Here is a 27057-nt window from a genome sequence, read left to right as displayed (position 1 = left end):
CAGGCTCTCACATACCGCCCCCCACCCGACAGCACGGTAGGTTCTTTGTGCACCCGGGACACTTCGAGGGGGAGGTGGGCCGGGCCTGGGGGGGTCCCTATACGCGGGTCCGGTCCTTGGGGTCGGTGTTCAACCGCAATGAGGAACAGGAGTTCAGGCAGATTTCTGGTAGGGGGGCTGGAGGTTGGAGGTGGAGGGTGAGGGGTGAGGGTGGGTGATGGGGGGGGTGGTGGGAGGAGTCGGGGGTGGGGGGGGCTGCTATTTGTAGATCCCAGTGATGGATGACTGCTGTGTGTGTGTATGTGTGTGTGCGTGTGTGTGAGAGAGAGAGAGAGAGAGAGAGAGAGAGAGAGAAAGAGCGAGTGAGCCTTTTCCTTTTTTTCTCTCTCTTTTTACTCTTACCCCGTTCCCTCTCCGGCGGGCGGCACACGCGAGACAGGAGGGGACGCGGGCGGACAGACGCACACGCCGCGCCACACGAGCAGGACGTCTCCACACCGGGAGGCCAGCAGGACGGCCCCCTTGGCAACACGGCAGAGCTCATCAAAGAGAAAGTCCCGAGACCCCCAGCAGCTCAGCTGCTCATCTGGACCGTCAGCGGTCCACATCTATATCTATATCTCTAGATCTATATCCGCTTCTGTATCTATAGATATACATTTTTTTGTTTTGGCTCCACTTTTTATTCTTTGATTTAATCCGTTAGTCAGATTTTTGCCACTTTATCGGGGGCACGACCCTTGCGCACATCGGGGGGGGCTTGTGCTCTGGATCCCGGAGGCGACATGCCCAGGGGAAGTGACCGCGCCGGGGCCGAGCCGGGGCAGGCCGGGGGCCGCGGGGGGCGCCGCTGGCCACTGGTGGCGTGGGCTGCCTTGGCACTGGGGCACATTGGCGCGGTGGCGACGTGTCCGGCACTGTGCACCTGCAGCGGCACCACGGTGGACTGCCACGGCCTGGGGATCAAGAGCGTGCCCCGGAACATTCCCAGGAACACAGAGAGGCTGTGAGTACCTGGCGCTGGAGGGCCTCTGTGTGTGTGTGTGTGTGTGTGTGTGTGTGTGTGTGTGTGTGTGTCAGTCAGTCCCACTCACTCTCACTGTCAAGAGCAGAAATAGTGAATAGGAGAACAATGGGCGGCTTGACTTCCCCATCGCACCCCGAGCCGCATGCCCGGACCCTGCATGGTAAAACATAGTACTGCTACGGGCGCAGCGAAACAGGCGCGCCGTGGAGGAGCAGAAGCGGACGCGGACGCGCAGGCTGCACTCGCATGCGCAACTGACACGCGCGACGCAGCGCGCGCGCGGAGGCGACCGGCGGCGAGCGCGCGGCTCCCTGTCCGGCAGGGGATCGCGTGCATTGTCCGCGTGTCCGAAAATACCGCAGTTTGCCCAAGCTCGCGACAGTAACGCGGCTGTTTTCGGACAAAACATAATCGGTGCACGAGGTATTTACGTGTTTGAGCATGAGTCAGGACTGAATTTTCAACAAGAATATCAACAGCCCATGGTAAACTTGTGCAGCTGTACTTTGTGACGCGCAATACGTGGAAAGACATTTTTTCTATGTGTTCCTGTTGCGAGTACGTCACGGAAATATACAACTTGTTGATTTTATGAGATATTATGTGCTGGTGAACTGTAATACAGTGCATTGATTGGTCTGCAGCAAAGCGGACGTGATTCTTCTTCCTTCCTCCACATTCCCGGGTTCCACAGAGTATCAGTCCACTTAACAGAAGATGTGAATTGCGAATAATAATAATAATAATAATAACCGTTTTCCCGGGTTTTTCCGCAGCTCGTGGCACTGACTCGCGAACGAAGTGAGGCGCGCGAGCGAGCCGGCGCGCGGACAGCGGACCGTCGCTCGCGCGCTTTTGAAAAATTAACTGCCGGCTCTGAGTCTGAGGCGAGTGAGGTGTGAGGCGAATATTTTAAACCAAATTAAAAAAACGTTCAAGAAGTAAGATGGCTTTTGCTTTCGGGGTGGGTACGTATCCCTCTCCGTTTTCTCCGCGAGATAGCTGTCGAGGGAAAATATTCCTCGGATCTCTCATTTCCAGGAACACCTTTGCTTTTCTTTTGACTGACAATTGAATTCGCGGTACGGTACACTCTGTGACAAAGAGTTTTTAAACATACACCGGCATTGCTATATTTGTCAAGTGAAAAACTTTAATGCAAATGTAACCTTAGCGTATTCTTTGCTGCCAGAGAGTGATCAAAATATCAGATTCTTGTGATGCTGATGTCGAATTTCTGGTACTTTCTGAGGAAATGTTCCCTGAAGCTCTTGTGTAAACTGAGCTGTCTGTCTCATAAACGCTTAAAATAACTCTTAAATGGAGCTCTCTCATTGTGAGTCTGGAAAATTGGTATTTTGCCAAGCTTTTATCAAGTTGCCCTTTTTGGTGGTTTTCAGGTGGTAAGTAGAGCTTGAATTTAAGCCTCCGTTCCTCTCAAATAAATACTGTGGGCCTCAGATTGTTACCGAAACAGTGGATGTCAGTATATTTAGCAATTTTTTTTTAACATAAACATTGTGAAGGAGGAGGAGGAGAATAGGCAGGGGAATACACCCACAGCACACACCATTACAGGGGGCCATCCATCATGGTGATTGCACCCGTCACATGCCATGCATACAGGACCCCCGTGGATTAAAACGATCCCTATGAAAAATGGATATCCCTATGTTCCTTAAACATTATTATTACGCAAAATAACGGGTAAGGGCAATCCACCCCTTAATAGCTTGGCAGCAACTTTCAGCAGCCAGTTGTGCATGGCCATTGTTTCCAACTCCTGCTAAGCATCGGTTTTATTTTACTGTGAAATGCTCATAAACAGTACATTTGCAGAAGTTTTAGTGCAATGTGTAAATTCAGCGTTGCATTTTCTGGTTGGTTTAGTGTGGAGTAGCTGAAAACATGAAAACTATTTAAAGAATGCAAATCAGTTTAATTTAATCTTGATGCATCATGTCAACACCTCCTGTGTAACCACCACGCTTCATATTCACCATTCTGACTCTTATGATTTTGCTGAGGAAATATGTGAAAAATATTTCATTTTCTGCCTAAAATCAATGCATGGCTTAGTTACTCTCAAAGTCAAGGTGTAGATAAGATTGTGTGTGTCTGTGTCCGTGTGTGTCTGTCTTTGTGTCTGTGTTTGCACGTGCGTCTTTCTGTGTATGTGCATGAGCCGTTGTTTAGCATGGTGTGGATTTGCTCCCCCCGGATGAGGATCAGCTGGAAGCGCGTGGCTCCAACCGTCAGCTTGCATTGTTACAACCTGCCTTCCTCCAAAGACATTTGCTGCACAGCCATAATAGCCCCTTCCACCCCCCACTGAACAGTCCTGGGGCAGCCGTGTCCGTGCTGACAAGGTTTGTAAACGGTGAAGAGAAATAGCGAGAGAGAGAGAGAAAGAGAATCACAGAATCCCATTTGCACTTGTCAGAGGGTGTTTCGATCTGACCTGACCTTTTCCCGTCCCCCTAAGACGGCTTCTGTAATGACTCGTCACACTGCTTCTCATCCAAGTGTGGCAAACGTGGAGGCACCTTGTATTACCGCCCTCCTTGCCTTTTTTGAAATGCTTTGTACAAGGTGCAACGTCTGCTGGTTGCCTGAGATACTCTGAGGCAATCACGGTGGTGTTATTCCCTGTGGTAGTCCGTGGTAGTCGCATGACACCGCTTGTCTGGATTCTGTTGGTGAACTGTGCGGGGTTCTTGCACGTCCCCGCAGGGCCTTTACAAGAGCTGTCTCTCTCTCTCTCTCACAGCTCTCATTCACTGCTACATTCCCCCTTTGCTCAGGGGCAGGGGTCTCTAGTATTGGCCATGTGTTCAGCATTTCATTCCACTTTCATTTCATCCACAGCTTTGCATAGCTCCCTTTCCCATGCCCCCGAGCTACCCACAGTAAAATGTGACGTCTTAAGGAACCTTTAGCCCTCACAGATTCTAAAACATTTTCAAAATGCTCTGCTAAATTAAGAGACGTGGTCTTAGGAACTATGTTAGGAATTGGAATTTTAGATCCTTGATTTTTTTTTTTTTTTTTTTTTTTTTTTTTTTTGCTGGTTTGTATCTCTTGGAAAACCAGTGACATGTCACATCAGGAGTAGTGTTATAATATTATAATACTAGTAGTATTATACACAGACACACTGGCTGAAACTGCTTGTTCCGAGCGGGGTTGTGGCGAACCAGAGCCTAACCTGGCAACACAGAGCACAAGGCCGGAGAGGGAGGGGACGACCCAGGACGGGACGCCAGTCCGTCACAAGACACCCCAAGCAGGACTCGAACCCCAGAGGCACCAGAGAGCATCACTCAGCCAAGCCTGCTGCGACACCGTGCCCCCCTTAGTAGTATTATAATGATAGTAGAATTATATTATAATATTGCAATAGAAGCAGTATTCATGTCAATGGTGATTGCAGGTTAGCGTGTAGATGTATGGTGGTTTACCCTGTTTTAGATCTATTTAAAAAAGCAAGTTTTTTCCATTTACACTTATATGATCTGTGCCTCAATAACTAAGGGACTAGATCTTTACATGACAAGTACTGGTAGTTGCCTTCTTTTGTTGTTTATAAAGGTGCACCTTAAGACATGAATTAGGGTTTTAAGTGTTGGGGCCTCTGGGATTTATAGACATTTGGTCACCTAACTACGGTAGGCAAATGTAGTAACCTTGGTAACATTTTAAGATCTTAACGTCATCAGCTGGACATTAGAATTGTGGAGCTAGACACCTCCACTAAGCTCTTTTGAATGGTCTCAATCGTATTTGTAGTAACTTTTCTTCACCTGCTTCATTTACAGGTGTACTCTGCTTCTTTTACATATACTGCATCTTTTCACCTGACTGCAGCTTGGTGGCTTAATCTGGGCCCTGCAGTGGAGGATAGATAGATTGTGTAGAAAGGGGTATGTGTGTACTTGGATATGTGTGGTCATGTACACAATGTACTTCAGAGCTGAAGCTGGCGAGGGAGAGAAAGAGCATCACGCACCATATGCCAAACCCACCACAGAGATACGGGGGAGTTGTCTGGAGGGGCTCCAGGCTGATGACATGGAGCCGGGTGCCATATGTAGGCATCCTCAGAGGAGTAAATAAACGATGGAACAGATAAATAAATAAAACTTGTGCGTTGTGGACAGTGTCTCTCCTTGTGACCTGTAGTGAGGCTTAGTTGGACTCATTGTGTTATTGCTACTAGGTAACTGACAACTCTTTGTCTACCTTATTCAGCCCCAGAGACAGCGCAGACTCTCTGGCGACCAGGATGCTTGTAGAAAGGAGAGTGGAGGTAGGGTGGTATGGGGACGTCAGGAGGCTACAGAACTGCTAATCAGCCATGGGGGAATTAGAGGCAGAATCAGATGAGGAGGGGTTAGTGGTACACTTGCTCCACATACAAGCCCATGGCCTATGCTCTCCACATTGCTTCACAATTACAGTTACCAACAGTAGCCTGGTCACATGGGACTCCAGTGTCATAACAACACTTTGTATGAGTGTTGAGAAGAATAACAGATTTTCTGCCACCCCTATGGAAAGTGAGGTCTTAATGCATGCGGAAATGATTTGTCCATGTTTCATTTTAACGGTCATGTAATATCCCTGAGCAGTCTGGTGTAAGATTACATTGCACCCTGGTAGGAGGTCAGCAGGGCCCCCAGTCACAAGACAAAAAATTGCAGTGGTGTAAATTTTTGGGGAGAAATGTTGGTTTCTCTAGGCTTGCCCTGTCAGTTTGTAATGACAGTATAAATACAGTGTAAATTTGTCTTCCCCTGCTTTACATTCCAGAAAAAACCTTTCTTAACGCAAACTTTCAGAACTCAGACATAAATTACAATGATAAAAGTTTTATGCGTTCCTCCTGAAAACTCAAACGTAAACCTATGTTAAAATATCGCCAAATCCCATGATTGGACAGTTACTTCAATAATTATTAATCATAGCACAAAATACCAAAGGAGTTTCCCTTAATTATTCTTCTACTATTATTATTATTATTATACATATCTAGTGCACTCGTTCAGCTCTTTTTCCGAGTTCCTACATACCGTACACTTACGCGCACAAGCACAACGTACATCATGATATTCAGTGTTCATGCATTAATTCAGCCTTAATGCGAAAAATAAATCAGCATTAAAGACAAAAAAATGTAATCTAACTAAATTCGTACTCGTTGAAGAAAGTGACATGGTGTATCACAGCGCAGGGCTGTACGAGTGAACATGAGTTCGATTCCACAGTGTGGGAGATTCCATGTTCTCCATGTTTACTGGGGTTTCCTCCCAAAAACATGTACTAAATTGCCGGTCGTGCGTGCGTGTGCGTGCGCGGGCGCGACCCCCACCATAACCCACTTGTCGCTTTTCCACATTGACATTTTCATGATGCACTAAGGAGTTGGAAGAAGAACAGCACGAACAGGAGAGATGTTGACCAAACACGTGCCCACACTGTAACAGCCGAGATGACCTCCTGGTGCGCTGCGGTGCCCGTGTCTCACCAACGAGCATAAAGGAGCCTTTGAAGGGTGAAATGCGCTCGTTTCCAGCGCGGAGTGTCTGCTGCTGCTCAGTCCGAGTGCTTTTCGTACGGTAATGACCACATTTTTGCGCCTGGATAAAAGTGGTTTTTAAAACGTTCTTAGTAATAGCGATTCTTCTTAAATCGGATCTTGGCGATGACAGTATTATTTTTTCTTTTTATGTGTCACACAATCTTTGTTAGGAATAAATGTAAAACAGAAAGGTAAAATGCACAGGCATCTGGCAGATTGCAGGGGGTCTCTTCAGTACAATTAGAAATGGACATTCACCTTCCAAGTAATGCATCAATTTTCCGAACTTCTTAATTTTTAAACGTGGTGAATCGGTGTTCGTAACAGTGTGAAACAAAAAATATCTTCTGTGTGGGGAAAAAAAAATACTGCCGCCTGCATTGTGTCTTGTCTTTGTTGCTTGTCTGCTTCAGATGTTGTTGATGTTGACTTCTGTGAAGAGTAAAAAACCATGAAAATCTGTATCTTAATGTTCACCTCATTGTATCTTGGTAGCACTTGGTAGTATATTACAAAACGGTGGCACATAATTATCAAATATTAATTTTACTTCCATTTTATTTTTCAAGATGCTTCTGTTTCTTTTAATAATTTTTCCTATCTAGTAATGGGGACACCCTTCCATGGACTGGCATTCTGTCAAGGGTATACCCCCATCCGCCTTGTAACCAAATCTTCCGTGATAGGTTCCGGTTCACCATGACCGTGCTCAGGACAAGCTGTTATTGAAACTGGATGGATGGATAATAATAGGCACCAGAGATTTATATTTGAGTGGCTTTTGGCTTGGAGTCAGTAACTTGTCTTTCGCTGCACCTTTGGCTTGCCACCAGTGCATTGTGTTGATGTATACATTTACGACTTGGCAGTTCCAGTCAACGTCACAGATGTTCAGATGTTCAGCTAATCAAGGATGAAACAAGTCATTCTCCTCAGGGGAGCATGTGCTGGCCTGGCTACTCTCATGCCTTGGTGATGCAGGCAAGAAGGCTTTTCTTTGTGGGTGATGTTCTTCCTGCTTATTACTGATAAGGACTGCTGTTTGTCCATACATACTTTTGTTTAGTGTATCAAAAAGTTTCAACAAATGCATTTATGGAGTTCTTTAAAAATGAAGACATCAAAGCATGTTAATATCAGTTAACTGACTGCTCTTTCTGACTAAAAGATTTGTATTTCTGCAAGTGTCAAAAGTTGTTTGAAATGAACCTGAGGACAGCATTACCTGATCCATGTGATGAGAGACTCCTTCATTACTACGAGGTGTAGAAAGTCCACCAAAAGGGTGCCCAGACTTATTCATGGCTGTATTTGAGTTGTTGCAGTATTGAAGAGGAGCTTGTGATTTCTACTCAGAAGTGGAGATATCTCCATTTTTAAAGCATTTTCCAGTAGGGGATGGGAATTGCTTTGATTTAGTGCACCAAGTTGCATGGCCTTCCAGGAAAGCAAGGTTCACGTTCCAGAGGAAGCCCTGTAAGTTGTGTCCTTGAGAAAGGTACTTAATAAGTTGTATACAAATTGCAGAAATATGAATGGAGACAGAGCAAAATTGGATAGAAGTGCCTGCAAAGTAACAAAATTTATTCATTTTTAATTTAGTGAGGTATGGTTCATTTTCCCTTGTCTGCCTGCCCCTCCGGTGCTGTGTTCCTTGTGTCCAATGGAGAAAAATTTTGGGCAATGAGGTGCTGAAGTTTAGCATCAGGCTCATGTTCCCAAATTCTGCCCCGAATGTGTAATATGCTGCCTCTGAAACTGACTGTGGTTTTCTGAGAGCTGTCTGATGAACACAACAAAGAGGGAACAACCAGAGAGAATGAAGGAGGGACACCATGAGGAGGCAAATCCAGTGTGTTTCTGCCCTTTGATTTTAAGCTGTTTTTGAAGTTTGCCTTGAAAATAAATGGAGAAAGACATTTTTATGATTCTTTTTCCCTCTTTTTGGTGATGCCAGTTTTCCAAATGGGTTATTGTGAAGAGCATAGTGATCTCTGAACTTGTAGCAGCATCTAATCAGACACGCTTCTTTGCCAGTCTGTAGTGTGTGTGTTTAAGGACCTAAGCTCATTCATGATTCAGTCTTCCACTTCTATCTTCCTTTGTCTTCTATTGTCTTGCTGGGAAATTCTTTTTCAAGGACGCCACGGAGTCAGTGATTTTCGCATAACTGATAATGGTATTCATTGGAGAGCTGGCATTCCTGCTGACAGATGTTTGAGCTTGTTCCTGAAAGCGCTTTTTTAAAAATAAATAAATTCAGGCTCAGCTTTGATCCGAGGCAACCTAAGCCTTTGCCAAGCAGGAGCAGAGCTCAGGGAGAAATGAAATCACGGTTGCCCCTTCACTCATGCTACCCCCCACCCTACTTGCCACATGTTGCATTTTTGTTCTTCAACAGTGCTGAAATTGAGCTTTCTTGCTGTGTGACGAACATTCTGTAAATTGTCTGCATCTGTGGAAAGCAACAAGTAATTGTATTTTTATAGAAAAAAACCATCATTTTCGAAAAGCTGTTTGATAAGCAGCCCATATTTGCATCAGCTTGAGAGCAGCAAATCCCTCAACATGTGTACATTTTAATTTTAAGCAAGCAGTGAATATGTGTGTTTTTTGTCTCTAGCTCATTCACATTTTTGGGCTGTCTGCTGTTGTTACGGAGGTATGCTCTTCTGGACAGTTCCTTTCTATGTAGGTCAATGGCCTGCCTCTGTCCCACTTCTGCACCGACAGTCTTTCCACCGGTGCCTTGGTCAGGGGAGGGGCAAGGGAATGCCGGTATACCCTCCAGTCAGCGCTCCATGCCATCATCATTGTGTTAATTGCATTGCTACATCATGTTACTAGTTGCTTAGCAACAAATATGGGGATACATGCAGCTATAATATTTGGGTGCTAACAGAGTGTAGACTGCAACTTTTACAGAAAGAGAGACTCCCTTAAAATGTGATGAATGACTGGCGAACCCTTAGTAGCACAGTCATTTACGCGGTCATTCGTAGATATTCATGGATTTGTCCTGTGAGCCATGTTTGTGGACTATTAGGTGGAGACTGGTGGTCCATATCTAGCCCCACCCCGGTTTCTGAGCACAAATTCATCCGAGGCACCAATTGTCCGAGGGAAAGTGGTCATACACTCCCATGCTTTCCTCAGCGTTGTCAGTGAAGCCAGATGGTGTGGTAATGGGAGTGAGAGAGTCAATATGTGGAAGAGAAAATTTATGATGAATCTGCAACTCATGGCATTGTGCAGAACTTGGACTGTCAGTAGGTCCAAGATTGTTTGCAGATGAGTTTTAAATGTGGCTGCCTTGTAGGGTAGTGGTTAGCTGCTGTCTTTAGACCCAAAGGCCACAGGTTCAAATCCCATCTTCTAATGTAGTACCTTTGAACAAGGTGCTAATGCTAAATGTCCCTAGTAACAAAAAAAATTTAGCTTTATAAGGAGGTAAATAATTGTAAATAGCTTAATGTTGTAAGTTGCATCAGATAAGTGTAAAAGCTTTTGATCCACTGTATATCTGGCTTTATCCTGTCCAAGAGTAGTTTGAAAAGACCTATGAGAAGTTAAGTTGAAATTAATGAATGAGTGCTCATGTCAAGACAAGTGTTTTGTACCTTGCTTTGTGCAGTCATGGTGTTTCATCAGTGGACAGATACACATGGCAGGCAGTGCTGGGAACACGTGTGGAGCAAAACCCTGAAAATGGGTTGGGATAAACCACGGAATGCATTGATTGTTATGCACGATATAAAAGCCTGTGAGCACCTCCATGGTCTGATTGGGTCTCACACTGCCCCACTAGTGTTGGAGGACATTAGAAATCCATACTGAGATTATAATCTACTTTTTTCCCTCTTTAATTTTTTTATTATGCTCATTTGTATTTCACCTGCATGGCTTTAATTGGAAATGGAAATTTAAAATTCAAAAGCTATTTCATTTTTCATGTCATGACAAACATGGTTAAATAGTGGTTAAAAATTCAAATTCCCACACTTACTTCTGGTAGGGCTTCCTTATCCCCACATGTCACATGACCCTCTAAACCCCTAACCGTGGTCCTCTAACCACTGCTCATGCAGGAGGGGGAGCAGCTGTAGGTCGCGTGGCAGACCCTCCTCCACACCTCCTGCATGGTCCCTGCACCCTTCCGCACCACCGAACTGGCAGCCGGCCAACCCGCTGGACTCTGTGTAGACCCCACCCCTTCGGCTGTGCTCCGGTCTGTTGCTCAGCTGCCATCTGCGAAGAGGAGGAAGGTGTGAAAACAGGGACCCCCACCTCCCCTTCTCAATACAGCCCTCATGAGCTGTGGAGTGCATTTGGGTGGAGGAAGGGTTGAATGGGGCTTGTAATAACTTTGCACCTCCCTGGTGTTTCCCCCTTTCGTCTGTCACATCCCTGCCAGCTCCCATATCTGCCATCTGCACTGCCGTCTGCACTGTGCAGTTTAAGACGTTTAAACAGTATGCCTTGAAGGTGACGAGAGCAGTGCAACTTTTGTAGGTTCGCATTCTTTTTAATCCTCGTTTTGCCCTCATCACGACTTATTGTGAGAGAAGCTGGAGCTGAAGACATTGCTAAGGCTTCGTCCAATGTAAGACATGGGGGTTCGATTTTGGAAGAATATTTCTGGCAGATTCTTGTTTTCAGAGTCTCTCTCTCTCACTCTCTCACACACACGCACACACAGAGAGCAAAAGAGAGAATGATTATATCACTATCATGCAATTTCAGAAATGTATGTAATGGTTTGGTAACTGTGCAATAACATGGAAAGAATAAAAGGTGTAAATGTTAAAAAATTACAAGGCGAATGTGTCAAAAAGCGTTTAGCTAATTTCAGTTCGGTAGGACACCTTTTGGGTTGTGTTCAACATGACACTGCAATTTCAGTTGTTTCATGCCTGCTTGTAATACTGCTAGTCATCATGTCAGACGATTTTGGACAGAGTTCAATGGTCAGAACTAAACCAGACTCAATTCAGTAGAAACTTTACAGTAAGCCTGAGGGAACCTTGTAGGGGTGAAGAAACAGGGATTCCTGACCTTTACAGTTTTATATCATGTTGAGATGCTTCCAAGTGTCAATTAGCTTGTCAGATGTGAACGATTTTCTGTTAACATCTTTTTGTTCTTGTTTCTTCCAGGGAGCTTAATGGGAACAACCTCACACGGATCTCCAAGAGTGACCTGGCTGGCCTGAAGCATCTCCGCGTCCTGTAAGCGTGCCACCCACTTAGTCCAAAAAGTTGTCTGGGTATTTCCTGTTCTGCTGTTTGCTGTATGCCTCTCCCATTAGGGGAGAGTTTGAGCTTCACGGAAAATGAAAATGAATCATCAGAGCCACTTGTCCATTGCCTAACTTCTGCAATGACTTTTACGTGCTTATGTGAAAATAATTCTCATCCTCTGCAGCAGCTCAGTCCATTCAGTAGCAGCTACAACCTATACAGGACAGGATTCAGGAGTATGTGTGCAAAGCAATGCTTTACCAGTGTAAACAAGTGCAGATTGGTGCTGTACCGTTTGCTATAATATGCAGAACCCACAGCTGGCGCAGAACCCACTAAGCCACCCCCCCACAGCCCCCTGCCCCCTCCAGGGGTTTTGTATACACTTTCATGCTGTAATTGGTGGGTAGTTGTCAGGCTGTCACAACCGAGATGGTTACGGCGCCTGACATGGGCCACAAAAGGCTGGCCTAAAGTTAATCTGCCTGTAAAAAGTGCTAGTTCCTGACCCCCCAGAGGGAAAAATGGCATAAGACCCCCTCTGGGCACCTGGGTTACAGCCGGGTTGTTAACATGATTAACACGGAGGTAAAACATGGTCAGGAAAGGGGCAGTGTCATGCATTCCTAGCCTCTGTGAATCTGTAGCCTTCAGACTAACAAGGGCCCCGACCTTTCACCCTTTACCTCTGAGCCAAGGACCTGGAAGCACGATCCCCCAGGGGGTGTGGCCTCGCCAGAGGAAAGGATCTTGGTGAAAGGGTTTATGTTACAGTCCGGCTGTGAGTGCTGAAAAGTCAGGTGATGAATAGCTATGCCGTGGTTATACCCAATCCTGTCCAAACGATTTATGGCCTTCCTAATTTTTCGTCCTTGAGCGGAAAATATCAAATGTTCCCCAAAGCTTGAACAAAGTTGACCGCATTTTTTAGCTTCAACAGGTCAGGCTTTGTTTCTCTCGAGTAACACTGGAGCCCTTTGAAGTGAATAGATCTTTTTACTCATACAGTCTTTTCTGGAAAAGAAACTGAGTGGATTGTAAACCTTCATTTCTATGTTTTGTGATAATCAGAATATAAATGAAGTGGCTGCAGGGCATTTTTTGTCTTTGAAGGTCAGGATTTTATTAATGAGAAGTTCTTACATTGAAGTTTCATGTTAGTAGTGGATTATCTTTAACTGATCCAAAGGGGATCTTGGTAGTATATTCTTGGAATGTCCAGCTGATCCAGTTTCTCGTGATGACATTTCAAAAACGTGAACTCATTTCACTTCACTTTGTTAGAGACAAATTGAAATTTAAACGTAAGTGCCAGCAACATTTTTGTGGAAAAAGTACGGTCTTATGTGAGGCCGTTAATTCTGAGATAATTCTTATTTGAAATGCTTGCTTCCATAATAGTTATAAAAAGTCATTCTGATCAATCTTTAGTTTATGTGTCTTTTGCTTTTGGTTGGTGAGTTACGAGAATGTTTAGTTTGCCTCAGGAGAAAACGTTTCTCCTCAGCAGCGACACTTTCTTCGAAATTTGTAGCGCTACCCACAGACCTACAATGGACCATATTCAGCTGCACTCCTTTACCCCCAGATCATCCCACTACATCTGTGACCCCTTCCATGGCCCCAAGTTTTACTCTACAACCCCATGACCTTTGACCCTCACTGTTCAGCCATCAGACCACACTGGTCCAGAGACTTAAATACAGTATTCAAGTGTAACTCCCTTCCATGGCCCTAATCCATGTATTTCTGTCCACATGGCTTCTCAGCTTCTAGGGATCCAGGGCCCCTGGAGCCTCACTCACCTACCAGCTCGATAGAGACTCGATCTTCTATAGTTTTGGTCCAGTCAGACCAAAACTCCTCTCATCACATTTCCACCTCCTTGACATTGTCATTTTTTTTTAACATAAAGGGCAGGTCCAAATGATAAAATATAGAAGTTAGCATGATGATTAAGGTCATGTACCTAGAGGGTTTCTGCCGTTGAAAACTGGTATCATATTGCTTCAATTACATTTCCACCTACATAAATGTACAACATTTTAAGATGCTTTGGATTAAATTGTTGGCTGTGGAACATCATAATAATTTTGCTTTCTTTCGACCACAGGCAGCTGATGGAAAATCAGATCAGTACCATCGAGCGAGGAGCCTTTGACGACATGAAAGAGTTGGAGAGACTGTAAGTGTTTTGGGGTTTCTGGGTTAAGTACCCACTGAGAGTCAATTATCAGAACCCCACTGGACAGAGGAAATGGGGTCAGTGTCCTGTCCAACATACTGCTAATGCTGGCCGCAGCTTGACAGGTCACTTTTTGCCCCTGACTAAATAATTCATTAACCTTGTGATGGATAATTGGTTTGTGAAATTCAGCAAGGGATAGAAAGTGTATATCAGGTGGGAAGCACCTGCTTAGTAATGAAACAAGCGCAAAAGATCTAGTGGGTTTCAATGTAAAAAATTATTTCATAAGATAAACATTGTGATAGTGGACTTGCTTGAAGAAAGTGAAGGCTGTACAGTAGCTCACAGTTAAATAAACAAACAAACAAATATAAAATTAAAGCACAAATAGTTCAAAACAGGATGCGAACCCAAACGTGTGAGTATGCAGCCAAACCATACAGTGCCAGACCACATCTAATAGCGTGGGTACTTGGTTCCCACGATACATGCATCTCACGGTCTTTCTCATGCAGCTGATTGGTATAAACGCATTTTCAAATGTGGTCTCAGTTTATCACATTAGACTGAATATTACCACCCAGAATCTGACGTCTCAGCCCAGATAAATGAAAATCCGGACTTACAGCATTAACAATAAGTGCTATTAATAATTTCTGACCAATGAAAAACCGGATGTTAGGAGATCGAATAATGGGAGGTGAGTTTATATGGCTAGGCTGCATAATAATTTCAGTATCCAACATTAATTTTGAAATGCAGTCAGTAACTTTGCCCCAGATGTTGCAGGATTGTGAAACACAGCCTTTTATGCCCATTTTGTAATGGGATCCTACCTGAATTACAGTCAGCCCAGGCTCCACGCATCATCCTGTCATCTCATGCAGACAGCGGAGGCAGCTCTATTACTAATACGTGTGTTTGTGTGTTTTCCCTGGCAGACGACTGAACCGAAACCAACTTCAACAACTCCCAGAATTGCTGTTCCAAAAGAATGCAGCACTCTCTCGACTGTGAGTAGTCACCTCAGTCACTTCAGAAAAACTCATTTCCGTCGTTCATCCCTGCCCATGTTTTTTTTGGGCCCAGTTTGAAGTTGGTGGAGGTTAGTGGTGAATGGCTTCTGCTCAGAACCAGTCATGGCTGTGATTGTCAGATCCAATTAAGTACATGATTTTCAAGCATTTTCACTGTGATATGAGGTTATGAGGTGGGTTGCTTCCTTAAGATTTTAATTTCTCTGAAGAGATTTTTCCTCTTCCTTAAGTCTGTTTTGTATGACAAATGCTGAAACAACCTACTCTGCCTTTTTCCCTAAAGAGATTCTGTAGCAGATGTTCTGAGTGGTAAAAAATTCTTAAGATGTTGTTCAAAGTGGCTCAGAAGGTATACAATACAATGTGATATCAGGGTTTCTTAGTCGTATGTATTTTGTGTCCGAAGTATTTGTGTAGAGGTTCTGTGGTGTAAGTGGGTTTAAACTGAAAAACTGTCGATTTTTATCTTGTATGACAAGTAGTGGGTCATGCTGAATTGCTTTCCACTGCTAAAGTACAAGTGGTAGGACTTCAGTGTGGGTTTTCCAATGTAAACCTGTACAAGTGGCCGTTTTGGTCCTTTTGTCTTTTCAGTTTTCTGTGGTTTTTCATGGGAAGTCTGAGAAAATACTGCTTCGTTGATCCCTTCCTGTCTGCATTTGAAAAACTTTGAGTTAGCTGAATTGAAACCAGTGTTAATGGGCTGCAGTTGCAGGCTGTCTGGTAAAAGATGGTTAGCCACCTTCACCGATCCTTTCTCTGTCTTTGCTTTGTCTTACACTTTCATTGTTTTGGGGGGGACTGCATTGCTTTCCCCTAGCTCCAGGAAATTAATTGTTAGAGCTTCTAAGCTTTCCTCTTTTTATATTCGTTTGTCGTTTGGAACATTTTGGAATATAATGAGGAATGATGTGCGCTTCCCCAAGCAACCCACACCGCCTTTGTTAAAAGATCGTTCCAGTTCAGGTTACCTTGGCTGAGGCCTCTTGGAGAGAGAGCAAAAGCGCTGGAAGATGGAAAAGTCATTTCCCCTGCAGCCCTTCCTGAACCCTTGTGCTACACCCCCCGTACACACAGCGTTGTTTCTCTCCCTCTGCATTTGTTAATTTTGTTATCCTCTAAAATGTCTTTTTTTCCGCTGTTGTTTGGATGGAGCGTTTTGCCAGTTTGGGGCAAGCTTGTCTGTTTCCATAGTAACCATCCAACTAAGGATTCCCTGGGCCTCCTGGAGGCTTTCTGGGAGAGGGGGGAGTTGTCCTTATAGCTTGCACTGGGCAATAGGAACACCTGTTTAGAAACTTGGCCAAGGGACCCATTGGTGTCATTGATCGATGTGCTCCATTAGCAACTGGCTTTCACTGGCTGAGTCCTCCTCTTTCAGAGTAATTCCACCCCATTGGTTTCTCAAAAGGCCTTTGTCAGAAGATCCACCTGGAGGCGTTGCACGCTCAAGCCATGAAGCATCAGGATCTTTGTGCCATTAAAATACTGATTGTGTTTCTGATGTTAACAAGCCACTCGTCCCGCCTCACAAAACGTTTGACCTCAGCAACATGATGCTGCATTCACGATGTTTGAGATGAGGGATGAAGACAGAGGGAGCGACTGCTGAAGAGTTAATGCATGCCATGACCATGTGATGAGTTATATGTATCTATTGTCTCTTGAAATACTGCATTCTGTGAGTAGCTAGTGTAGGTAGTGCCTGTTTTAATTACAATTTTATTTTTTGTTTAAATGCACTTAAAAAAAGCAGAAATCCCACAGGAAGTCCTGCCTTTGCTCTTGTGCTAAGTGCTCACTGGGGCTTGTTAAGGTCTCATTTTAAATTGTCTTAACAAGAGAATTTAGTGTACAGCCGACAGCCCAGGGGTGGGATATTAACCCAGATGTTTCCCCCCATGTGCAGGAATAATTGGCTACTTTCTCTCTTTTACTGCTCTGGAACCAAAGTGCTCTGCATCATAAAGGTGCCTGTGGGAGACTGTAGACTACTTGGTGTTGTGATAGACCCAGGCAGCCATCCTGCCTTAGCATGTGATCCTCTCTTCCAGTCTGCCTGTGTTCTGCTTCCTCATCCCATTGCACTTCCAGGGACCACAACAGCTTCTCCAGAGCTGGAATTTACTTTGTAAAATCCAGCCACCAGAACCTCTCTATGCATCATATTAAGCTGTGAGCAGCAGCTGGGATGTCAGGCCGGTAATTAGCTACTTGCGTTACCAAGCGCCGTAGGAGGCTGTGCATCGATGTCTCCATTGTTAGTCCGGGAGAGAGGGCTTTATCTGATTTTTTTTTAAGAAAGTCGAAAAGCTGGGGCAAGGGTGTCCACAAATGCCAGGTGTCACAGACTGAATAACATCTGGCTGGGAGGAAACAGCTGGAATCCCAAAAGCCAAGGAGAAGACGAGAGAGTGAGTCATAAAAGTGTGGAACGTACTAGCAGAAAAGCCCTCATTAGGGCCCAGAGGCCTTTGAATGGGAGTGGCTGGTAAAGTGCTGCCACTTTGTGTGGGCTTAGTGGGGTGCAGAATGTGGACATTTGGGTTGTACTGCCTGCTGACAATGGAAACTAGATAATGGATACAAAAACACAAGCACATGGGGTGGCCAAAGAAAACCAAAAAGCAAAAAAAATAAATAAATAAATAAATAAAATAAAGCAAAATGTGCAAGGGATGAATTAAGGCTTTTTCCAATTCATTTTAGGAAATGAAAGGTGAATGAATTATTCCTACATGCATGTAACGGGTGTAAATTGTTTGTGGTGGTCATTTTTAATTTTTAGAATATATCTGTTTTTCCTATATTTGTATTTGATGTTCTTATGCAACATTATGTCATTTCCTTGGCTATTGTAGGGATAATACAGAGGGGCATGTGTTGTATGTGGTGTGATTTTCATAGCTAGATTATCAGATATCTGTCCTGTGATGGTTCTCTTTAGGTCAACCAACCTTGTACCTACACCCAGAGCTTTCCAAGATCTTTTGCTTAAAGTGCTTCAAGTCCTTCTGCTAACTCAATGAAATTTCATAGTTTTTTATATCAGCTGCATAGCTGGTTTTAATGATGTCGGGTCACAATCGGTCTTTTACAGTCAAAAAAAGATTAGTGTTATTGTCACTTCATGTTTATCAACTTTTTTACCATTCAGTAACCCTAGGTCCAGTTTAGCTTAAGTTATTTGCTTGTCTTGGATGTGGAATATCCACAATATCTTTGTAAATCCTTCTCTGAGATGACACAGGACACTTTTGCCGTAGTGTGTGTTCTTTGGTAACTAATCATGATAAACTAATCATGCATCTATATTATTGGGATTCAGGTAAATGTGAGTAGAAGGCAGACTGACTCATGGTGGGACATAACTGAAAACACTGGCCTTCATACCCCATCCCCCCCTTTAGGCTAAAGATGCGTTGCTGTAGCAACTGGGAGTGGCTGTTGGGGAGGGTATTAGGATGAGGTTACGGTTGGGTAATGAATTCATTTGGGCTGTCAGCCATCAGTCACTGTCTCTGATTTGAAAAAGGAAGCGACAAAAGGGGGAAGGGTAGTGTGGGGGTCACCTTGCTAGGGACGTGAGCTTCTGTTTCTCTTTGTCAGTCAGTGCTGATGGAGGAGCACAACATGTTGTGTTGACCAAAGACGAAAGGAGGTTAAAGCTAAGATAGGTTGCAGACCGTGCACAATCTCTCAAACAAACACATACACATTCTCCTTGCCATACGGAAGAAACATACACGTACTTACACTCACATATTCACATTAGAACACAAAGATGCTCTGTAACCCTCAAGCCCCCATTCACTCTAGAGTGACAGGTTAATTAAAGCTAGGCCCCAGCTGTTTGGCCAGGACCCTCTTCAGTCCCTGCCCCCCCAAAGAGGTGGGGGGTTGTATTCATCGACAGAGCATTGGAGAACTGAAATGGCCCAAAATAATCACAAGGGATTGTTTTGCATTTTCCTGCAGAATTTGGGAACTCTTATCCCATCATTGTTGCTGTGTATGAGATAAGTACGTGAGGGCTGCCTGGTCTGTTGTAAAGACCTGATCTTGGGAGTAGTGATTTATGTGCTTATTACTTGAGCACATACTGGAATTCTGTTGTCTGTCCTGGAAAGAGATGACAAATGCAGGTTAGCTCAGGTCTATCCAGGAGATCGTTAATCGGGAAATCGTTAGCTTTAAGGTTTCTCTGTTCTGGACTCCTGCGCCCGTGCCAGTCTCAGCTGTTTAAAAATGGATTTTACGGGTTGTCATCAGCTTTTTTTCATGACCGTAGGAGAAACAGAAAGGCCATTTAAAAAAAAAAAAAACAACTGCGGAAAGCAAAAGCCAAATGGGGAACGATTAAAAATCACTCCGGCGACTGTAATATAACTGTGTGGAGGGAGCTGATGAGAGTTTAGGATATGTAGAAGGACTGACTGTAGGTCTTCGGAGGAACTAAAGATGGCTAGAACAGATTTCTTTGCTTGGTTTGTTGATCCTTTCCCGGAGGGGCAGGGCCTATTTCTAATTCATAATGAGGGATTTACCACCAAACCTGTCAGTCAGTGGGCTTTAGTACAACACTTCCTGATTTCAGATCTTGAGAAGTCTATAAACTTCAGAGACAGCTGGTTGTGTAGAAGTTAGAGCTACTGTCTTTGGGTCCAAAGGTCGCAGATTTAATACCCACCTCTGGCTGTAGAACCCTTGAGCAAGGTACTTATCCTGAGACTGCTCCATTAAAATAACAGTAATTTACCAATTAAAATAAAGTGATAAATAATTGTAAACAAATTTTAAGCTTGTAAGTCACTTTGGAGAAAAGCATCAGATAAATATGCAAATATAAACTGAGATCTAGAGGAATCCTTCTCTCTCCGACTAGATACACCTACTAATCTGAGTCTCTGTGTATCTGTTGGATATGGAAATCTTTTGGTGTTTCTCCTTGAGAATGACAGTAATTGCAGGTCGACAGGTATTTGTTTGCTTACTGAGGCTCCATGAAGCACCAACCCAAAGATATGCAAGAATCGAGAATAAATGGTGGTGCCCAGTCCTTCCGCACCCCCTATACTCCACTTAGAAGTAAGACTTAAGAGTACCATAAAAAGTACTTCCTTCCTCACTTTAAGCGGGTCTTGTGGTTTGTCAATTTTTTTCGCATAGAAATGGACCCTAGGGTAAAGCACATGGATTTGTGTGCGCCCACACACACACACACACACACACACAACTTTTCGGCATTGCATCTTCCATCATAGCTCACTTCTCTTTTGCCTATTTTTTCTCTGTTTAGTTTATTCTTTGGTTACAATAGAAAAGAGTATATGATCCAGCTACCCGTGTGTGTGTGTCCCTGGTTAGTTCCGTTCAGACCAAGGAAAGAAAACACACTATTGTTTGTTTTGACATTGCGAAGTGAGGTGGGAAGAGGAGCCTGTCAACGCCTGCCTCCTCTAATCTGCTTGTGTGTAATTAGGGGGCTTGGAGATCCCGGACTTCCTGAGGAGAGGAAGCCCTCTAGCTCCTTTTCTCTCCTTCCCCTTGGCACCCTTTTTATCCAGACCCCTCTGTCCCACTTGCTCTCTTTTTATATAGTTTTTTTGACACCCAAAAGCCTCCTTTTGTTCCATAAAACATGCACATGCATAGCAGGGCCACTTCACCCTATCTGACCTTGCAACGAAGAGGATTTTGTAGAAGGTTTGAGAGAAGCTGGAGTGTGAGCTTTGCTTTCTCACTTCCTTCTCATCTGTGCTGGCCATACAATTTTAGAAGATCTTGTGTTCCCCCTTCACCAGTTATGAATAAAACTACAAGCTAAGGTGTAACAGCCACAACATTGTGGGGAAGCAGGTTGTGTAACGGTTAGAACTGCTGTAGTGTGAGGGTGCCAGGTTCTATACTATCATTTCATTAAGGCACTTACCGTGAACTGATACAGTAAGGACACCCAGCTTTATAAACAGGTAAATGTTTGAAAAGATCCATGTCTAATGCTGTAATTCATTTTGACAAAGATATCTGCTAACTAATGGTTAATATCTGCTGTATGTACTCTATATCTTTCAAGCAGAAAGCTGTGAGGCTGCCAGGCTCATATCTGACTGTCTCTGTCGCATACGTCGGCACACGAGGCTCTGTGTGCGTCTGTCTGTTTCTTCATCTGCCTACCTGTTTGGGAGTGTGTCCGAACTCTGTGGCCAGCCTATTTCATTCCCCCCAATGGGTTCTGGCATGGGCTAAACCTAGTACTCCAGGGAAGCACCGGAACAAACGAGCCCTTGTTCTACCTGGAACCTTCCAGGCCCTGCTGCTTTCCTGTCTTCCTGCAGGACACCCACCAAAGCGAGGTGAAGAATACCCATGCTTGTAACCTGCCCCTGCTCTGAACAGGCCTCCTGTTGTGGGGATTGGGGCAGAACAGTCCAGTCTCACAACCAGACGCAGCAGATTGAGAAACAGCTCCTGTGCTGGTTCATTCAGGCTTGCGTCGTAAATCATCAAACGTACATAGCACTTTCAAGTGTGCTCTGAATAAGAGTGTCCACTGGGTAAATATAAATAATGCAGCTTCACTGAAGTTTTCCCCCAACGTTTCAACTTTTCCGGACTCCATCGTGACAACAGATTCCTGCAGCGAGATGCCAGCAGCCACTGGTTGTGTGGCCGGACGTGCCGGGTGACTTTGTGTTGTACCGCATCCAGACCAGGGAGGCTGTCAGGAGTGTGTTGAACATGATGGTGAACTTGGAAAACGCAAACTCTCCATTTTTAAGCAGACCTCTCACCATCCCACAGTCTGAACCAGTGCGCTGATCACTTTCCATTCTGCAGATCTTCGCAGAGTCTTGCTTAATATGGTGAGCTGCTCAGTAACTGAACTGCCCAAGTCTATAACCCAATAATTATTACTGAGGACATGCTATTATTAGTAATTATCAAGGGTCAATATCTATAATTTAATATGAATGAACACTCTGAGATCTTTGTCTATAATTGAGTTATTACGGAGTGCTCAGCAGTGTTAAATTATAACTACATTGGTGTTACTGAACACTTGGTGGTTTTTGTCTATAACTTGATTATTATGGCAAGCAATTCAGCAGCTCACATAACTGTCCAGTAACTGGCAAGGTCCCAAGACCAGAGTGGCTGATTTTCTGTAACTGGCACGTTACCCAATTCACAGTGACCCACATGTACAGTATAACTGGCAGGTTACCAAGTACACAGTGAGCCAAGTTTTATAAGTGGTGGCTAAAAGAACACATGCTGACCAACACCTGCGTACAACTGGCAGGATGCTGGGCACACAGCAGGGCTGAGCTGTAATCAGCAGGTTAACAAGCACATGGTGGTCTAGGGTTCTAATTGGCCGGCCTGCTGCCCACTGGTCACTGGCCACTTGAGCAGACACCCTACCTGCCTCAGCTCCTCCTGTCCACATTCTGGCTGACAGCTTCCATCCCTCCAACTGCGTCTGTGGCATGAGGCTCTGATCTCATTACCCTCTCCACTGGAGATAGTAGCTGGTCACCGGCAAGGGATCTGTCCACCGATTGGGTTGTGAACCCCGCTGTGCCTGACGTTGGACCGAGAGACCAGGCGTTCGACAGAAGGTCTTCGATTTTTCCCTCTGTGATGGTAACTGCACAACAGCAGGGGGGCATCATTAGCATTAGGGGCACATGCACACACGTGTGCACATACACATCATTTTGGGGACTTCACATTAACTTTTCTTTTAATCCAGTGAAACATTCCTACCTCAGACATGTAAGTACAAAAATAAGTTGCTACATTTTTGTGACTGACTTTAAAGAAGGTAGTTTACATTTACAAGAAGTATTTTTCAGGATTGATCATCTTTTTGGTGAAATTTACCTGAAAAATGTTCACATATATGTAGCAAAAAGTGTTCACTCACATTCAGATACGCGCACAACAGCATCTCTTACAGCATGATGTGAAGCAGACTTGAGAGTACATCTCCAGTGCAGCACTAGTGATGTCTGTCTGGTGCACTGGGCTGGAATAAAGTCCAGGGCATGTTGTGAATAGCATATTCATACACCCCTCACAGCTTGGCAGTGTACACTGTGGGAAATAATCAGTAATAGGATCTAGGCCGAAAAACTCTGGTTTCGCATCTCCATGCTTCCGTGACCAAATTTGAGCATGTCATCTCATTGTTGTGGTCCCCACGTTCTCCATCTGCATCTGAAACGCTGTTATTGTTGGAAAGTTTGTGTGTCTTTTTGTGTGTAGGAGTGATTGAATTGATGCTGAGGGTAACAAATTTGGGAGAGCCAGAACTGACAGCTTTTGGTCTTCACCTTGAAATGTAAAAAAAAATAAATGAGAACGGAGGGAAAAGCTTAGCAGACTATTGAGAGAGAGATAGAGAGGGAGAGCAGGTGCGTGGATAAGGGACAGAGAGGCACAGGGGTCCCTATCGGTGCTCTTTGAAATCGGCACATTTCATCTGCTTCCCCTGAGATCGCGGGGCACCTGGATTTGCACTTCAAAGGCTCCGGCTTGTGGGATGTCTGTTTCAAAGTGGCCGGTCGGGGGGATTCCTGTTAAGAGCCCCACTGACTACTGTCTGCTCACCCGCTTCCCCCTACTGATATCCTGAGCTGGGAGGAAGCCCAGGTCGCAAACCTGAGGGTGCAGGTCCTAGTAATTGGGTTTGAGAGAAATGAAGTCTGGTATCCAAGTAGACTTTAATGTGGAAATGGGAAGGTACCATTCATTTTTCATGATGTGGCCTTGTGCTTGCAGGAGATGCGATGGGTCCACTTTGTAATGGAGAAAGAGGGTTTTGGGGAGTTCTTAGAATTAACAAAACATAAAAATGATGACCATTCCACCTTCACTGGCTTAGTTTCACTTTTGACTCTTTGTTCGATGTCATATGATCTTTGGGAGCATTTTTTGTGGTCGCTGACAGTGGAAAGCTGGGAATCCCACAGCCAGTGAGTCTTAGCTTTAACCTCCATACCCTCTCCGAGTTTGGGTGATTAACTCGATCAAGTCCAAGACTGGTCAAAAAAGTGGTTTGAATTTTAGCACCAGCAGCCCCATGTAGGGGAAAGTGGTGAATAACTTCTATGACCAGATGTCCTGCAGGCAAGACACATAATCTAAACGTACTGCTCTGACTGCACACTTGTTCAAAGGTAAGAAAGTGGCGTCAAGTCCCAGATGACTTATGGCAGGCACTCGCGTGGTTTTCACAGTAAGGAAGGGTTTGGAAGTGGGTCATCATTTCCACATTCTGCACACAGCTTTGGACTGTGGAAGGAAATACATGCAAACACAACAAGAACATACAAACTCCACACAGAATCAGTTTCAAACCCAGACCAAAAAAGCGCTGAGGCTTTGAGACATGAGCATTGCTGTCCTGCTGTAGTACCCATGCCTCAATTCCCAGACTGTATCTGAGTGTTTCCTGTTTATCACAGGTCATTGTTTTCATTAGCTGTTAGTCTCTTTCTGAACATGATCCATTATGGTGTGTGTTATTAGCGCCACTTGAGTCAATGGCTGGGGTCCGAGGTGAGATATATTGCACAACTTGTTTGAAAGGCAGTCGGTGGCTGTTGGAGACCACCGGGAACAGATTCACGCATGCCCCTCTGTTGAGGCGAGGCAGGATGGAGGCCAGGCTTGGTGTCTCTCTGTGATTAAGACACCCCCCACCCTCCCCTTTCTCTCCAATTTGTGGGCTTTTAATCCCCCTAGAGCTGGGTGACACACAATTATACAGCCTGCCACTTGATACCTTAATCGCCCTTGTTGGAAGAGGGATTACTGTGGGAATTCAGCCAGGCTTGAAATGACATTCCACGGCCTCCCCCTATAGCCATCGAGAGATTTAAAAATTTAGGAACACAAAGAGAGGTGGTCGCTGACAGGTGCGACCCTGGCCTTGGAGGTGCTGGGGACGGAAGGGAGCTTGGTGGGCGGCTCGATAGGGTGACGGCAGGCATCTCGCTGAGCTGTCTCTGCTCAGCCTCGATACAATGAGGTGCCAATGCCAAGAAACCCCCACTTCTGCTTTCGCCCTGCCTTTACCCCTGCATACAGTGTGGTTTTACTCTGCCCTGCGTCGGTCCGTACACCCTGCCAAAGGTTAAATGGGCCTCCCGCAACTCTTGCCCTCGTTTCACATTCTCACAGTTGGGCTCCTCAGTAAGATGCGTCAAAGTAGTTTGAGGCTGTTAAACACAAGATGATGGAAAGAGACCAGAGCCAACAAAGTGGCAAGAAAAGAAAAGACACTGGCTCCACTTACAGCAAACAAAGACTGTTTCACATGAGAACCCAAATGCGCCAGTTCCTGAAGACTGGGGCGTTTTCCTACCGCTTGCATCCCCTCTGCTCTGTGCAATGCAGCCCCTGCACCTTAGTCCTCAAATAACATGAATGTCAGCTGATCACCAGGGGAGAACAACTCTTTGCAGATGCCCTGGAATCTCAAAGGTTTAAGATATTGCTGCTCAAGCAGTATTCCACTTGTCAGGCTGTCAAGTCATAAAGGGAACACTTTTATGTGTCTGATTCCAAACCTCTAACATTCTGTTGTGATGGTTGCCAGGGAAACAAGCGACATTGCGTTTTTGTGTTTTGCCTGAAGCCAAACATCAACTCTCCTCTTCAGCTTTCCGCTGCTTTTTCTTATTTATTTATTTTGGAGGTGTCTTAATGTGTGCAATATATTCATGTCAGCACAAAATCCTTTCACCTCACTCGATTTGAGTGCTCTTTAAACTAGCGAAAGAGTGTTTGTTTTGTAGAAACTCTTCAGCAAGCCACAGTATTCCATGCCATGTGATGTGATGACTGATATCCTCGGAGGAGAACCTTGTCCTAGAATGCTTGTTTGTTTCATCTTTCAGAACAGAAAAATCAGTCAGCATGAACTTACAAGCACTTCCTTCTGGTTGTGACTTTCAACCTCTTACATGAAAGCTGACGTGAACTCAGGGAATCTGCTTGGCTGGGTGAAACCAATCAGTGAGAATTACACACATGAAGCAATGTAGTTCTGCAGCATAGCTTCTAAAGAGCTGCACTTTAACCTGAAGGTTGCCAGTTTGATTCCCACTCTGCTACTGCACAAACTTTGAATAAGGTGCTTGCCCTGAATTGCTCTGATGAAAATGCTCAGTTGTCTGAATGTGTCATGCAATGCAAGTTGCTTTGACTAAAGTGTAAGCTAAGTAATACCAAGCAATGTGTCCCTGATCTGAAAAATGTTTTAAACCCATTCTTATCAAGTGTTTTTAAAGTTAGGTTTTGTTTGTTTGCTGTGTCCAATTTGTTGTGTAGGTGATCGCTGCCCTGTACCCTACAGGCCATTGTCACTGAAGTTTTATAGATAGTAGAGAAACGATTCTCCAAATGTGAATAACCGGATTTGGATGGAGAGGGAAACCCACCACCCACTGACTCCTTGTTTGCTGTAAGAGACAAATGACCCAGGAAGTGAACCCCCCCTCCCCACCCGTCAATGTCATGCCACCACCTTTCCTTTGGCCTCCCTACGTGACAAAGCTGTCCTTTGCGTAAGGCATGTCCTTTTCCCAGGGACCATTGTTTTTGTCGTTGCCAGGCAACAGCCGGGGCCTCACTTTGTCACCAGGGAGACAGGGGCCTTAAGTATTCTGTTCGGGTCAGGCCTGATAAAGATGGCATGGCAGGGACGGGCCCTGCCAAGAGCCTTTCTGGTCATTCATTGGGCCACTCTGGGCCCACTTCTCCTGTTCTTCAAGAGTACCTCTGAGGCTGCAGAGCCCTGGTTGGAACCCCCTACCCATGGCTCCCACACAGGGCGGCTTCAGGGTCCTCATCTGTGGTCTGTCTTGTTTGTAAAATTCTGGAATGCTGTTGCTGCTCCATTGCTGCGTCACGCCCTGGTCAGAGCCTTGCTGACGAGTGGGACAGGTGGGTGATGGTGAAGATGGGAT

General features: G+C 44.9%; 1 protein-coding gene across 2 annotated transcripts in view; it reads left to right on the top strand.

Annotated features, from left to right (window-relative positions):
- The first annotated feature begins 355 nt into the window (after nucleotides 1–355).
- The window catches only part of LOC108924720 (slit homolog 1 protein-like), an 80940-nt gene continuing 54238 nt past the window's right edge, over nucleotides 356–27057 (top strand). For both annotated transcript variants that reach the window (XR_003797544.1, XM_029250184.1), the window contains exons 1-4: nucleotides 356–1006; nucleotides 11765–11836; nucleotides 13962–14033; nucleotides 14978–15049. Coding sequence is in view for 1 of the 2 variants with exons in the window: in XM_029250184.1 (XP_029106017.1) it covers nucleotides 786–1006; nucleotides 11765–11836; nucleotides 13962–14033; nucleotides 14978–15049 (437 nt within the window). In the remaining variant the exon portion in view is untranslated. The remainder of the gene's footprint in view (nucleotides 1007–11764; nucleotides 11837–13961; nucleotides 14034–14977; nucleotides 15050–27057) is intronic.

Source organism: Scleropages formosus, chromosome 3 (assembly GCF_900964775.1).
Source record: "Scleropages formosus chromosome 3, fSclFor1.1, whole genome shotgun sequence".
Taxonomy (NCBI): domain Eukaryota; kingdom Metazoa; phylum Chordata; class Actinopteri; order Osteoglossiformes; family Osteoglossidae; genus Scleropages; species Scleropages formosus.
The sequence above is the reverse complement of the archived record's forward strand: the minus strand, read 5'-3'. Positions and strand labels throughout refer to the sequence as shown.